The 12,777-nt window shown below is 39.5% G+C and overlaps 1 protein-coding gene across 3 annotated transcripts in view; it reads left to right on the forward strand.

The window, feature by feature from the left end:
* Window positions 1-12,777, forward strand: part of dennd2a (DENN domain containing 2A) — a 42,789-nt gene that overhangs the window by 13,614 nt on the left and 16,398 nt on the right. For 2 of the 3 annotated variants that reach the window (XM_023350753.1, XM_023350759.1), the window contains exons 2-3: window positions 6,492-6,578; window positions 10,203-11,162. In XM_023350753.1, coding sequence (XP_023206521.1) covers window positions 6,493-6,578; window positions 10,203-11,162 — 1,046 coding nt within the window. In that variant the 5' untranslated portion in view covers window position 6,492. Of the gene's footprint in view, window positions 1-6,468; window positions 6,579-10,202; window positions 11,163-12,777 lie in introns of those variants that run through there. The other variant, XM_014475198.2, reaches the window with a different exon arrangement.

Raw genomic sequence — 12,777 nt, forward strand, 5'->3', positions numbered from 1 at the left:
ATATGAAGCCGGAATTAGAAAATCCAGTTAAATTGAGGCATGCGAAGGAATTTATGTTCTTGCTAAAAATCTATTCGCTTTTTTAAAGCAGTGTTGTTGCTTTCAAGCAAAACTGGACCATTCATACCGTGTTCCAAATTATTATGCAAGTGATATTTTCTCAGATTTTCTGAAATGGTCAATGCAAATGATGGTCAGTATAATTTTCAAGTCATGAACTATTACAGTATAAATCAAATTTTACCGAACAAAGCTCCCCATGAGAACAGTATTTTTTTTTCAAAAATAAAAAACTCAAAATGCACTGTTCCAAATGATTATGCACAGCAGATTTTCTAAACATTTTATGGATTGTAAAGAACTGCAAAAGGTCATTATTTGAATGTGCAGCATTAAATGGTCACATGTACTAAAATCAAAAGCTATTTCAATCAAAAACATCTCAACAGACCGAGTTTCATGTTAACATAGGAGTCCATCTTTGATATCACAGCACAATTCTTGATCCATTGAACTTGTGAGTTTGTGGAAAGTTTCTGCTTGAATTTCTTTGCAGGATGTCAGAAAACCTTCCCAGAGCTGCTGGTTTGATATGAACTGCATTCCACCCTCAGATCTTCTGCTTGAGGAAACTCCAAAGGTTCTCAATAGGGTTGAGGTCAGAGGTCAGAGGAGGATGGTGACCACACCATGAGTTTCTCCCCTGTCATGCCCATAGCAGCCAACAATACAGTGGTATTCCTTGCAGCATGAGATGGTGCATTGTCATGCATGAAGATGATTTTGCTACTGAAGGTTCGGCTCTTCTTTTGAACCATGAAAGAAAGTGATCAGTCAGAAAGTCAATCTACTTTGCTGAGGTCATTTTTACACCTTCATGGACTCTGAAGTGGCCGACCAATGATTCTCTCCTCATGATTTCAGCCCAAAGCATGACTCCACCACCTCCTCGCTGACGTCACAGCCGTGTTGGGATGTGGTGGCCGTCCACCACCAATCCACTACTGCGTCCATCTGGACCATCCAGGGTTGCACAGCAGTCATCAGTGAATAAGTCTGTTTGAAAATGAATCTTCATGTACATCTGGGCCCACTGAGACCGTTTCTGCTTGTGAGCTCTGGTTAGGGGAAGCTGAATAGTAGGTTGATGCACCGAAAGCCTCTGGAGGATCCTCCACCTTGAGGTTCCAGAGGCTCCAGCAGCTTCAAATAACTGTTTGCTGCTTTGTAAGGGCATTTTAACAGCTGCTCTCTTAATCCGATGAATTTATCTAACAGGAACCTTCCTCATTATGCCTTTATCTGTACAAACCCATCTTTGTTCTGAATCAGCCACAAATCTCTTCACAGTACGATGATAACGTTTCAGTTTTTGTTAAATATCTAATGTTTTCATACCTTGTCATACGGCACTACACTATCTGGTGATTTTCATCAGCAGAGATTCTTTCTCTTTCCCACATTGCTTGAAACCTGTGGCCTGCTTAATAACGTGGGACATCCTTCTTAAGTAGATTTCCTTTAATTGAGCTCACCAGACAAACTAATCAACTCAGCTCTCTGAAATTAATTATAGTGATTCAAAGAGCCCTGACACACAATACCATCTATAAATTTAATAGCACAACAAAAAATGTAATCTTTATGACACTTAAATCCAATTTGCATAATAATTTGGAACACGGTGTATATACTATGTAAGACTAGGGGTCTTTGCTTTCTGAACAACTAAAAAAAGAGGAATCTTTTTTTCAAAAAAGGCTAACTCTGCAACTAATAATCGGAAAATTGACTTGGTAGCAATGTTAACAAGTCAAATTTCTTTTAAAACTTTGCTTTTATTCTGTACATACCAACTTGAGTAGAAGTCTGTAATCTTTGTCTGTTTCCCTTCATTAGATCTGTAATCTATGGACAGCTTAATTTCTTTTCTAAAATGGACAGTGTTACTTTTGGAATCATTTCAGACAGCAGCTTGTGAGGGAGTGCAGTAAGCAAAAGAAGAGGTTTTAACAGCATTTAAAATAACTTTCTTTTTCTCCAAAGTTTATGAAAATGTTTTTTCACCTACGAATCCTTTAAACATAATCTTCTGACAGAGGCTTTCAATTGCACTCTGCTTTCTCCATATTGTTTCAAATATATCATCTTATTTTTTGTTATGGTTGGCTTTCAGTGTTGCTTTGAAAATTATTTATGCATTACAACCTGTCACAATGGTAAAAGTAGTCTTTTCTGCGTTTGCGTTGCCTTTTTTTATATCCAAGAATTGTTTAAAATATGGTTCAAAAACACTTCTTTGATACAGTAAGTGCCCACATTGTGACACTTTCTATAATTGCAACACAGATATACTAAAGATGAAGCTTTTATTTTGTCCTCTCTGGGCTGTTGTGGAGATAGAGTTCTGTTGATGATGGAGACGAAACTTTCTAAGATGTATTGTGTAGTCCTTGTACTCTGATTTCTAAAAATACATTTGTACGTGACGCCTGGTTTGAAGAAATAAAGTGCATTTAGTAGGACATCAAGATCTACTACAGAATAAGGCTATCTGTGTTAGCATGATGGGTTAAAATTAACACTTTGTGGTGGTGTAATCATTACATTTTTTTCTTTGCATAGGTTTTGTGATGACTACTGCTGACTACTAAATTTTCAATGTGTTACACACATATATGGTAAATTAATTATTAGTTAAATAAATTAGAAAATAAGGCCACATCCACTGCATCGTCGGTGGTTTTGTGCATTCGGCATGGTGATGCGAGTGAATTTTCATCATCACATGCAGACAAAGTGCATGCATAGTGTAGCATGATATTAAGTCGCATGACTATCCAATCATTGCAGTGACGTTTGAGTAGCATTTATCTACATTCCTTGTGTTTGTGCTTAGGAGCACTGTATATGCAGCATCACAGATTTGGATGTGTCCCAAAACGTTTTGCAATTTTCTTAGCAGGAGATTAATTCACATAAGATGCAGCACCAAATGTGTAAGAAGATCAGGCTTGAGGAATATTTGGATATCTGTCTTACAGACATCAAGGGTAGATAAACATTTTGTAAAGGTGTGAGGGAGATGTTGGGCGAAGGATGCTGGATCAGTCTTAATTTTTCATAGCAGCTCTTGTTGAAAGAAATTTCTTGTCAATGCATTGATGAATGCCTGTCAATAATAACACTGGTCAATAGCCAAAATATTGTCTGGGGTTTTTCAACTGTTTTAGGGTCTTTTTGATGTGCTGAACCAAAAAATCCCATTGGTTTTGCTCAATCAGGTCAACTTTCTGAGCTATGGATGCAACATGAGCATCAAATTGCATGACTTGTTTTCATATCTGGATCGGTTTTCTGACAATCTGTGATCAATGAGTGATGAGCAGGAGGAGAGACTCCATCAGGACAAAAAAGGAGATGGAGAATTTTGCACAGTGAAGATGTAATGTTCACTTTACATGTACTTACCCTCATAATATAAGTGTTTATTATTCAGTTTACAGAAATCCAAGTTTGTAACATTTCATTTATACACGCTGTTTGAAAACATATTTTCTCCTAAAACCTTATCTTGATGAGAAATATTAACGAAAATGAGTTGATAATGTCACAAAATGTAATCAATTTAGTTAGAAGATTGGATTGATCTAAATCCAATTAGAATAAAAAGCTGACCTGATTGAGAGAGATGGATGTCATTTTTGGATTCAGCGGCGGAAAATAGTCCTAATTCAGTTGAAAAAACATAGACAACTTCCAAAGAATATTTTTTGTAACCCAGTGTAATCTTTGTATTTGTTGAAACTATCTTAGTGCGTAGTTTGTCATTATTGACGTTAAGGCCTTCTCTTTAGGCTTTCTTTCCTTAGAATTAGTTTGTCTTCCATTTGAGGTCATGAGTTAATTCATCTCAGTTTCACCAACAACTCTAGAGGCAACATGAGATTTCTTGAGTTTAACTTGGGTTATAAACTGAAATGTTTCCTTGGATTACAATCAGAAAAAAAGTTTAATGTTAGAAAGTAATTGAGATTCTTAAGATATTTTCAGCTGTTTTCCCAGCCATCCCACTGCTGTTAATAGTAATAATAATAATAATAATACCTCTTCCATTTCCTGTCTTACCTCACAGGGCAGTTCGAAGGGGCAGGATGGGGGACAGGTAGAAGTCCTGAGGTCCCAGTTTCCCATGATGTTTTTATTGGCCTCAGCAGATGGCTTCCCTCGGCCTCTGTATTGTTATGATGGACATGTTGCTCTGGGGGGTTGGCGTTGACAATTGTTGCTAATAGCTCAAGGAGACAAAAAGGCTATTGTTCCCCCCATTTTAAAAATGTTTCCTGAGTAACGGGATGCTGAAGACCTTCTGATGTCAAATTTAAAGATGTGCATATGCAATTGTCGTTTTCTGTCAAGTTGGAGATATGTTGATGATGACAGAAAGTCAGGAAACGTGTGAAAATTACCTTTCAATGAAACTGAAATCGCCACTGAGATGCTTTTTCTGTTTGGACTGAAGGTTTCTAAATAATGACAGGACATCCTAAAAGCCAGCACTTTTCACTGCAACAGTATACTTTTATTATTCTTTGCATTATCCCCTTTCCTCTTTAGTTTTGACAAGGCCTGTCCCTCTCATCCGTCTTTCCAATCTTCCCTTTCTCTTGGAGACAGGCTAACCCTAAGGACACCCCCAACCCACTGCCATTCTTCCTTCCTTCCTTCCTTCCTTCCTTCCTTCCTTCCTTCCTTCCTATATTTCTGATCTCAACACTGGGGGAAAAAAACAATAAAACAACACATTTTTAACATTTTAATAAAACAACTGGCGGGTATTATACATTATTCATAGTCCTTGTTTTCAGTCTTTTTCCATGCTAGATCTCTGTTCTTGGGTTCTGTGTTACATTTGTGGAAAGAAAAAATAATCAGTTGGGGAGGGAAGAAGGAAAAAAAAAAGTGGTTGATGTTTCTCCTCAAACATGTGACCCCCACTTGGCTCACAGCTGAAAATAATTTTGGCCTGCAGGCCCAGTGAATGCTTGACGCAAGCCTTCCTTCTCCATTTTCTTCCCTCCGCAGCGGCTTGGCCTTGGACTTATGGGGCAAAGACAAACGAATGAATAACTTGAGCTGGAAGAAAAGACAAAAGGTAAAATATGACAGGCAAGATCTGGACTGTCCCTTTATTGTGGATAATAGCACAAGTCCAAAACTCTGAGCATCATTAGTGTCTGAACTCTTACCAGTCGGGACAACGATCAGAGGAATTAGGGCCACATTCCCTAAATAGTTAAAAGTGCAGGAAGGGAAGTGTCAGGGTCGGCTATTGCAGGTTTAGAGAGAAAAAAAAGACAGAGAGGGGGATCTGGGCCTGGCAGTGCTCAGGAAATGTTTAACAGCCTGAAAGTACCCTGCAAAGTATCTCGACACATCTGGAAAAAGTCACACACATAAAATCCATTCGCTGGACCGGCATATGGATTCTTGGCAAGCTCTGTGTGGGACTGCAATGCAAACATGTAGGCGTGTTTTGAATTCTCTGTAAGATTACAAAGCACTAATGTGAATCTGTGTGCGTTTACCGCAGAGTAAATGCTTAAATACCACATGGTTCTCTGCCGTATCCCTTGATTTTGGTAGAACAAGGATTTTTTTTTCCTGCTCCCTACCAGTTTCTTTTTTTTTTTAGCCCAAGTCAGCTTTATTTGGATCTCACATTCAGCTCATCTTTTAATTCCTTTTTGAGCATCTTGTCTTACACTTAGTGCCATATACTTGCTTGGCAAAAAAAGAAAGTCAAAAATAAATCAAAAGCTGGAAAGCACATGTCAAATGAAGGGACCTTTTCAAAAATGTCTTTTCATTATGTTAGTTTAAGAAATCTGTCATGGTAACAGCAGCACAATGGGCAATAAAGGTAATGGCACCAATCGTACCTCCCATTCATGTTGTTATAATTCCATATAATTACAGTGCATCACCCAAATACCAACACACCTGATTCTGTGACATTACAACCAGAAACTTTATTGTGTTTAGTTTAATTTTATGTCAGTGGAAGGAGAATGATGCAATGCAGTCTGCATTTGTATTCAGCTCCCGTTATTTTGATTCCCTTAAATAAAACCCAATACAACAAGTTGCCTTCAATTGTCACCTAATTAGTAAATAGAGTCAGATTTTCATTAGCAAAATAGTAAAATGCTTGTAAAAAAAAGTTCTTTCCACTTCATAATTACTTTGCTTTGGTCTATCACATGAAAAAGCAACGGATTACAACAAAGTTTGCCTTTGTGATGAGGAAAAATATAAAAAGATTCCATCTTTTTGTAAGGCACAGCATGCCATTGTCTGCTGAATAAATGGTTCATGCTGTGTTTCCAACGAACCAAATGTCCCCTATTTACATGTTGTTTCTTTCAAGAACCTTGCCCTTCATGCAGCTCCATGATACCGTCTGACATGTTCTGTCTTTGTGTGTTCAGGATGCCAGCTGTTAGCACCATGACCGGCGGAAGGGCCCTGCTGCTCTGTGCAAACACTGACAACTGTATTTACCAATCAGTCAACGGGTAGGTGCTTCAGATTCTGAGAACCTTTTCACAGTATTTATTCCAGTACATGTATCAGAATAAAATATGTGCCCCTGTAAAAAAAACAACAAACAAACAAAAAAAGGACCCTAGGAAACATTCGTGGTAGGTAGGAAGTGTGCCCTGATACTTTGGGATGAAGTTTTGTGGAGGGAGATTGATGAGCATTTCTAATTTTAGCTGTCTATACAGAAAGAGGGAGTAAAATCTGTAGTCAGTCATACTTTCAAGATTCAATTATTTATGTTAATTATTTTATATAAAAAAAAAAGGAAGAAAAGTAACACTTTATGTTCACACAAAATCAAACTCCTCTGCTTCCTTATGGTCCTAAAGCCAGCTGCAGAAACACACTGCTTGATCAGAAACAATCAATCAGAGCGAGCAGCAAGGTCCCAGGCTGTCAGTCTACTTTAGTCCATGCTGCTCTCTCCCTTGCTCTGATTGGTTGTTTTTGACCGAGTGGTGTATTTCTGCAGCTGGCTTTAGGACCATAAGGAGGCAGAGGAGCTTGATTTTATTTGATTTTTTTGTATCCTGTCTCATGTTCTCAGGATATAGTGACAGTTTTAACAAATATGTAATAAATATATTTTCATAAAAGTTATCTATTGCAGCTTTAAAGACTAAGGAAGCCAATCAAGAGCACAGCTTTTCAGGAATAACAAAGATCTTAAAGGTTATCGTAGCTATCTTCAACCTTTTGAATTAATCTTAGGATAGCTGTAAATGTCCCTGTTCCTTAAAGTTTTCAGTAAAACAAAGGCAGAGCCGGAGAGGAGACGAGGGCTGCATTATCAGTCTGCTGGTTGGCTACTGTTGGTTAATTCCTGCTAATGCTGTCCAGTGCCTCTATCGCTCCTATATAAAGTCCCCTCTTTAATTTTTGCTGTAGTCATTATGCAGTGTTTTTGTGTCTCAATGAACCATTACCTTACTGCATCCTTCAAAGCCCACATCTGTTGTCTTTGGTGCCCTGTTAGACATGGACACATTTTTTAAATCCATACAATTTGATTCTGTCTTTAACACAACATTTAATATATGGACAATCCTTTGTCACATTCTATCCCATTTCCCCTGTTTTACTTGTCTTTTTTGTTTGACCTAGTTTTTTTTTTCTTCCCTGTTGCTACTAGCATATATTGAAAGAGGAAAATGAATGTGGCCACAGTTTAAAAACCTAATGCAAAGAAGAAAGTTATTTAAATTCCCTTTTTTAGTCATGTCTCGTCAGCAGCTTTTGTCTTCGCAAAGAACAAGGAAATTTGAGTTCTCAATCTCTTCAACTCTCTATTCAGATTTCCTCTAGATTACACAACTGTTGGATGTCTAATTTAGCAATGTCATCAAAACTCAATCAGCAAGTCCGCCTTTCCTCCATTTGTTGGTGGGAAGCATTTGATAGGCTTTGAGCCAAAACTGAGCTTTATGGGTTGAGAAGAAGAAAAGGAGAGATGCATGTCTACACTTGGGCCTCTGCTCCCCAACCCCCACCTTTTCTTTTCTTTTTTTTTTGCATACTTTGTCTCCACTCCATAAATAGCTGTGTGTGTAGCTCATAAACTTTGACCCTCAAACCCGGAGTTCAAACTGTCATAACCCGGTGACGCTCCGGGACTGACTCGCAGCTGAAACAGCCTCTTTTTATAAGTGTTTTATTTACCCTGTGAAGCTGTTGTAATTGTGAAAGTCTTTAAAAATTTCTTTTAGGGTGTGTGAGGAGTATTTGTTTTACTCTGCATGCTGAATCTAATCTCTAAAACCAATTATAGCTGTGCCGATCAGAATTTAGTGGCTGGGTTCAAATTCAGTTTTCACTGTGTAGTTTTTTCAGCAAAATAAATTTTTTGGGCTGTTGTAAAAAATATGAAAAATTGCATCATTTGATGAGCATGATTGCAACTTGGACTGAAGAGAAATTGATAAGGCGAACACCGAATACGGTCTGGTTTTCATAAGAAGTTCAAGAGAAAAGTCTTATTCTACCGGTCAATCACAAGTGATGTGAGCTGGGCATCTATTTTCAAAACTTAAACCTCTCCAAAATAATGTCTTACCCTATGCACATACATTTTCAAAAAAAATATATATATAGATAGTATCTTTCCGTTTTATTGTTTAGGACAGACTGGGTACATGTTGAGTTGAGGCTCACTGCAGTGTAGCTTACAGACGACTTTCAGCTTTTCAAATTGAAAATTAGTAGCCAGTAGATGTAATTAGCTGAGAAAGACGGGACAAAGAAAAGCTGCTTGAAACATCTGTCCCAGGTTTGATTCTTGGACCATTTACTGCGTGTCCTCCACTTCTGAGCTACGATTCAATAAAAACTAATAATGCTACAAAAGCCTTTTAAAGGAAAATTCTTACCTTGCTACCAAAAACAGCCAAAATCTTCCTTTCTGTAGGCCACAGGCACACTTCTTAACCAACCAGGTTGTGTGAGTCACTGGCGACAGAATGTACTTCTCCAAATTATTGTCGGAAATGTCCGGCAGCCTAAGCATTCAGACAATTCAGAATGATTCAGAAAATTCGGGCTACGTTTGATGTTTCACATCTAGTGTGGGTGTAGTTCATCTATATAAAACCTCCAGTCCAGCTTTGCTGCATTTCATTCAGTTTTTACATTAGTTATATGCCATTCACGAATGAGCCAAGACACAACTCTCTGTAGCAAAGGAGGGAAGACGCCTCCCTTTGGGGAAGACAAATATTTAATTGAATTCATTGTAATTTAAAAGGCAGATTATGAGGCCAATCACATGCAGAGACACAAGGATTAGACCATTTGTTGAAAGAAGAAAGTAGGCCTCAGACAGCACGTGTAGTGGGACAGGCCTGGTACCCAGACCGACAGAGACAGGAGCATTGCACCAAATTCAGTAACCGCCACATTGTCTGTCTCCGAAAGATACTTTTAGATATTGAGTGTACTAAAACTTTAAATGTTTTTATCTTCTAATCACGTGAAAAAATTGACTAAAATATAAGGAGTTGCATACTCTGATAACTTTAAAATCAAAGTGCTGCAACTTAAAGAAAATAATTTGAACCTCAAACCAAGTTACTGTGATCCGAAACAGAACCAGAAAAAGCTTTATTGGCCAAGATTATGTGCATAAACAAGGAATTTGACTTTGACTTCTAGCACTTAGGGAGTCCCAACATTAAGTATAAATATCTAAACATTAGAGGAAAAATGATAAAGGGTAATATGAACAGTATGTACAAGTATTTGTCAGTGCAGCCATTTATAGAGGGGCAGCTTGGCCATTGGGAGGTTTCCCGTATGGCCGGTGGTCAGTATGTGTTTTGTTCTGTGTGTGTGTGTGTGTGTGTGTGTGTGTGTGTGTGTGTGTGTGTGTGTGTGTGTGTGTGTGATGACAGTGGTATTTTTTTCATATACTAGATTCTATCTTTGAGCTTGCGAACTACTGGTCACCAGTCAGGGCCAATCGAGCTAAAAAAAAACACAACAAACGTTTGATTCTGGACACCGACTAATTTCTTGGTGCATCTCCATACAGAATGATTACTATTCAAATTGTTGAAGCTTTTCATAGTCTGCATTCAATTTTCTTTTCATGTCTTTTCAAGGCTCCAGTGCTGTGGCTTAAAGGTTGGGGAGGCGCCATCATCTGTGGTGCCCCAGCCTTCAGAGGTGTGCGGGTTACCAGGGGACAGAGACGAGAGGCACGCTCTCAGTGACACCTTAGGTCCTGACACCATGCTGACTAAAAGGAGAGCTGCCACCACGAAGGAATCACAAATCCCCAACATGGAAAACGGACTGAGCCACAGCAAGAGCTCAGCGGGAGCCAGGACTGCCAGCATCCGTGATAAAATATCCCAGTGGGAAGGCAAAAAGGAGTCCTCCCATGTGGCTGCTACAGGAACATGTCTTCTTAGCACAACGCAGAAGGAAGCTGACATTGTGAGGAAAAAGGAATCCAAAGCTTCAGACGTCCAACGGACAGACAGCAAGAGGTTTGCTAGCTGGGAGAGGCAAGACTCAGGGAAAGAAAATCTCAAAAAATGTGGGGATTTGAGCCCTAAATATCCAGACGGCCCAGCAAACGCTGAGAAGTGTTTTGCTAATAAGCCTACTGAACTCCAAGACAAGAAAACAGTTTTGACTCATGTCAAAAAACTGGAGAAAGCCACGAAGGAAGTTCCCCATAAGCCGTCACTGGCATTTCCAGGGAATTACTTCTGTCCCCCATCAAAGGAGGAGTTGGAGATGGCAGAGAAGAAGGCCAATGAGCCTATTTTTGGGACTTTTGACAAGGCTCGACCCAGTGGGTTGCAGAGGAGAAGGGACGGGGAATCTGAGAACGAATACTGTGAGCCCGGTGCTCCTTCTATAAACCCCTTACCTAAACCTCAAAGAACTTTCCAGCATCACACACAATCTACGGGTTCAAGTCCTTGCTTTGGAAAGGCGAAGAGGACCCTGCCTCCGCTGCCCACTATTCCTCCCCCACCTCTACCCACATGCCCTCCTCCAGGGGTTTGCAGAAGACCTTGGGTTGACAGAGCCCGGGACAGCAATAACAGGTAAGCTTGTGCAAAGAACCAGAGACTATCTCCAGCTGCAGATATCCAATCTAGACCTTATTACGCCCACCTGAGATTGTGCTTTACATTCTAACATAGCTTGAAAGTCACTCAATGTACCCATTAAAAAAACGGTAACACTTTATTTGAAGAGGTGTACATAAGACTGACATGACACTGTCATAAATATTCATAAAGACTCCTTCATGTTCATGACAGGTGCTATGTCATGTTTACGACAATGTCATGTCTTATGAACACCCCTTCAAATAAAATGTTACCAAAAGAACTTTCAGAAGTCTAAAAATCAAACTTTGTTTCATCATTTCCCATCCAAAAAATGGAGAGAGTTTGATGCAACTGCAAACCTACAATGAAATGACCATCCACAATCAATGAAGCAGTCCACAGGTCCACGATAACTCTGGAGCAGCTGCAGAGATCCACGGCACAGCTGGGAGAATCAGTTGCACTCCAAAGATCTGGTTTTCACAAGAGTGACAAGAAGACAGTCGTTGTAGAAAGGGAGTCAGATCTAGTCGCATTCTGCCGCAAGCCATGTACAGCAAACAGGGAACCTTCTTCTAGATGGTGCTCTGGTTAGAGGAGCAAGAAATTAAACTTATGTGTCTAAAACCCATCATTGTCCCTGTCAAAATCCAGGCCTAATCCTTTTGAATGTCTGTGTTCAGATACTCTTCATCAAAACTGACAAAGCTTGAACTGTTTTGCCAAGAAAAAAAGGCAAAAATATTCTGTCTATATGTCCAAAGCCAGTGGTGCAAGTAGCTGCCTTGCAGCCTGGGTTGGAATGTGCATGAAGTTTGCATGTTCTCCCTGAGCTTGCGTTTGTTCTCTCCAGATACTCTGGCTTCTTTCCACAGTCCAAAAAACAATGACTGTTAGGTTAATCGGTCTCTCTATATCAGTGGTTCCCAAAGTTAGGGGGAGCGCAGTGTCATTGCAGGGGGGCGCAGGAAGTGCTATGGATGAATGAAAAAAAAAAAACACAGTTACACAAAAGGGTTTCACTGTAAAGATGGTTTGTAGCTTGTGTTGTTGCAACCTGAAGTGTGAAATAAACTTCAGTGGAGTTTGAAAACAAGATATGTGTATAGGTTTATGTCTGGTTCAACGACGTGTGTGCCGATGTGTTGATTTATTTATTACATTTTTTTTGGGGGGGGATTTTATTGTAATCCATAGGGGGGCCCAGAAAATCTTTGGGAACCACTGGGGGAGCCCAGAAGAAAATCTTTGGGAACCACTGGGGGAGCCCAGAAGAAAATCTTTGGGAACCACTGGGGGAGCCCAGAAGAAAATCTTTGGGAACCACTGCTCTATATGGTTCCATTCACCATCCATCCAGATCCGTGGTACATTTCAGTCCGTCACCTTCACTGTAATTGAAATGTTGCAGCATTCTGTTTTCAAATATCATCCCTCAAAATGAGCTCAGTTCTTGGATTTGAGGAATGCACTCGTTCCAGGACATCAAAAGCATATAAACTTTAGAGGACTTTCAGTAGGACAGAATTACTTAAACAATACTGCATTCAAATTTTAGCCTTCCTGGTGAAAATGGTTGTGCAACTCACTTGGTTGCTACAAACAT

This window comes from Xiphophorus maculatus, chromosome 2 (genome assembly GCF_002775205.1).
Source record: "Xiphophorus maculatus strain JP 163 A chromosome 2, X_maculatus-5.0-male, whole genome shotgun sequence".
Lineage (NCBI taxonomy): Eukaryota > Metazoa > Chordata > Actinopteri > Cyprinodontiformes > Poeciliidae > Xiphophorus > Xiphophorus maculatus.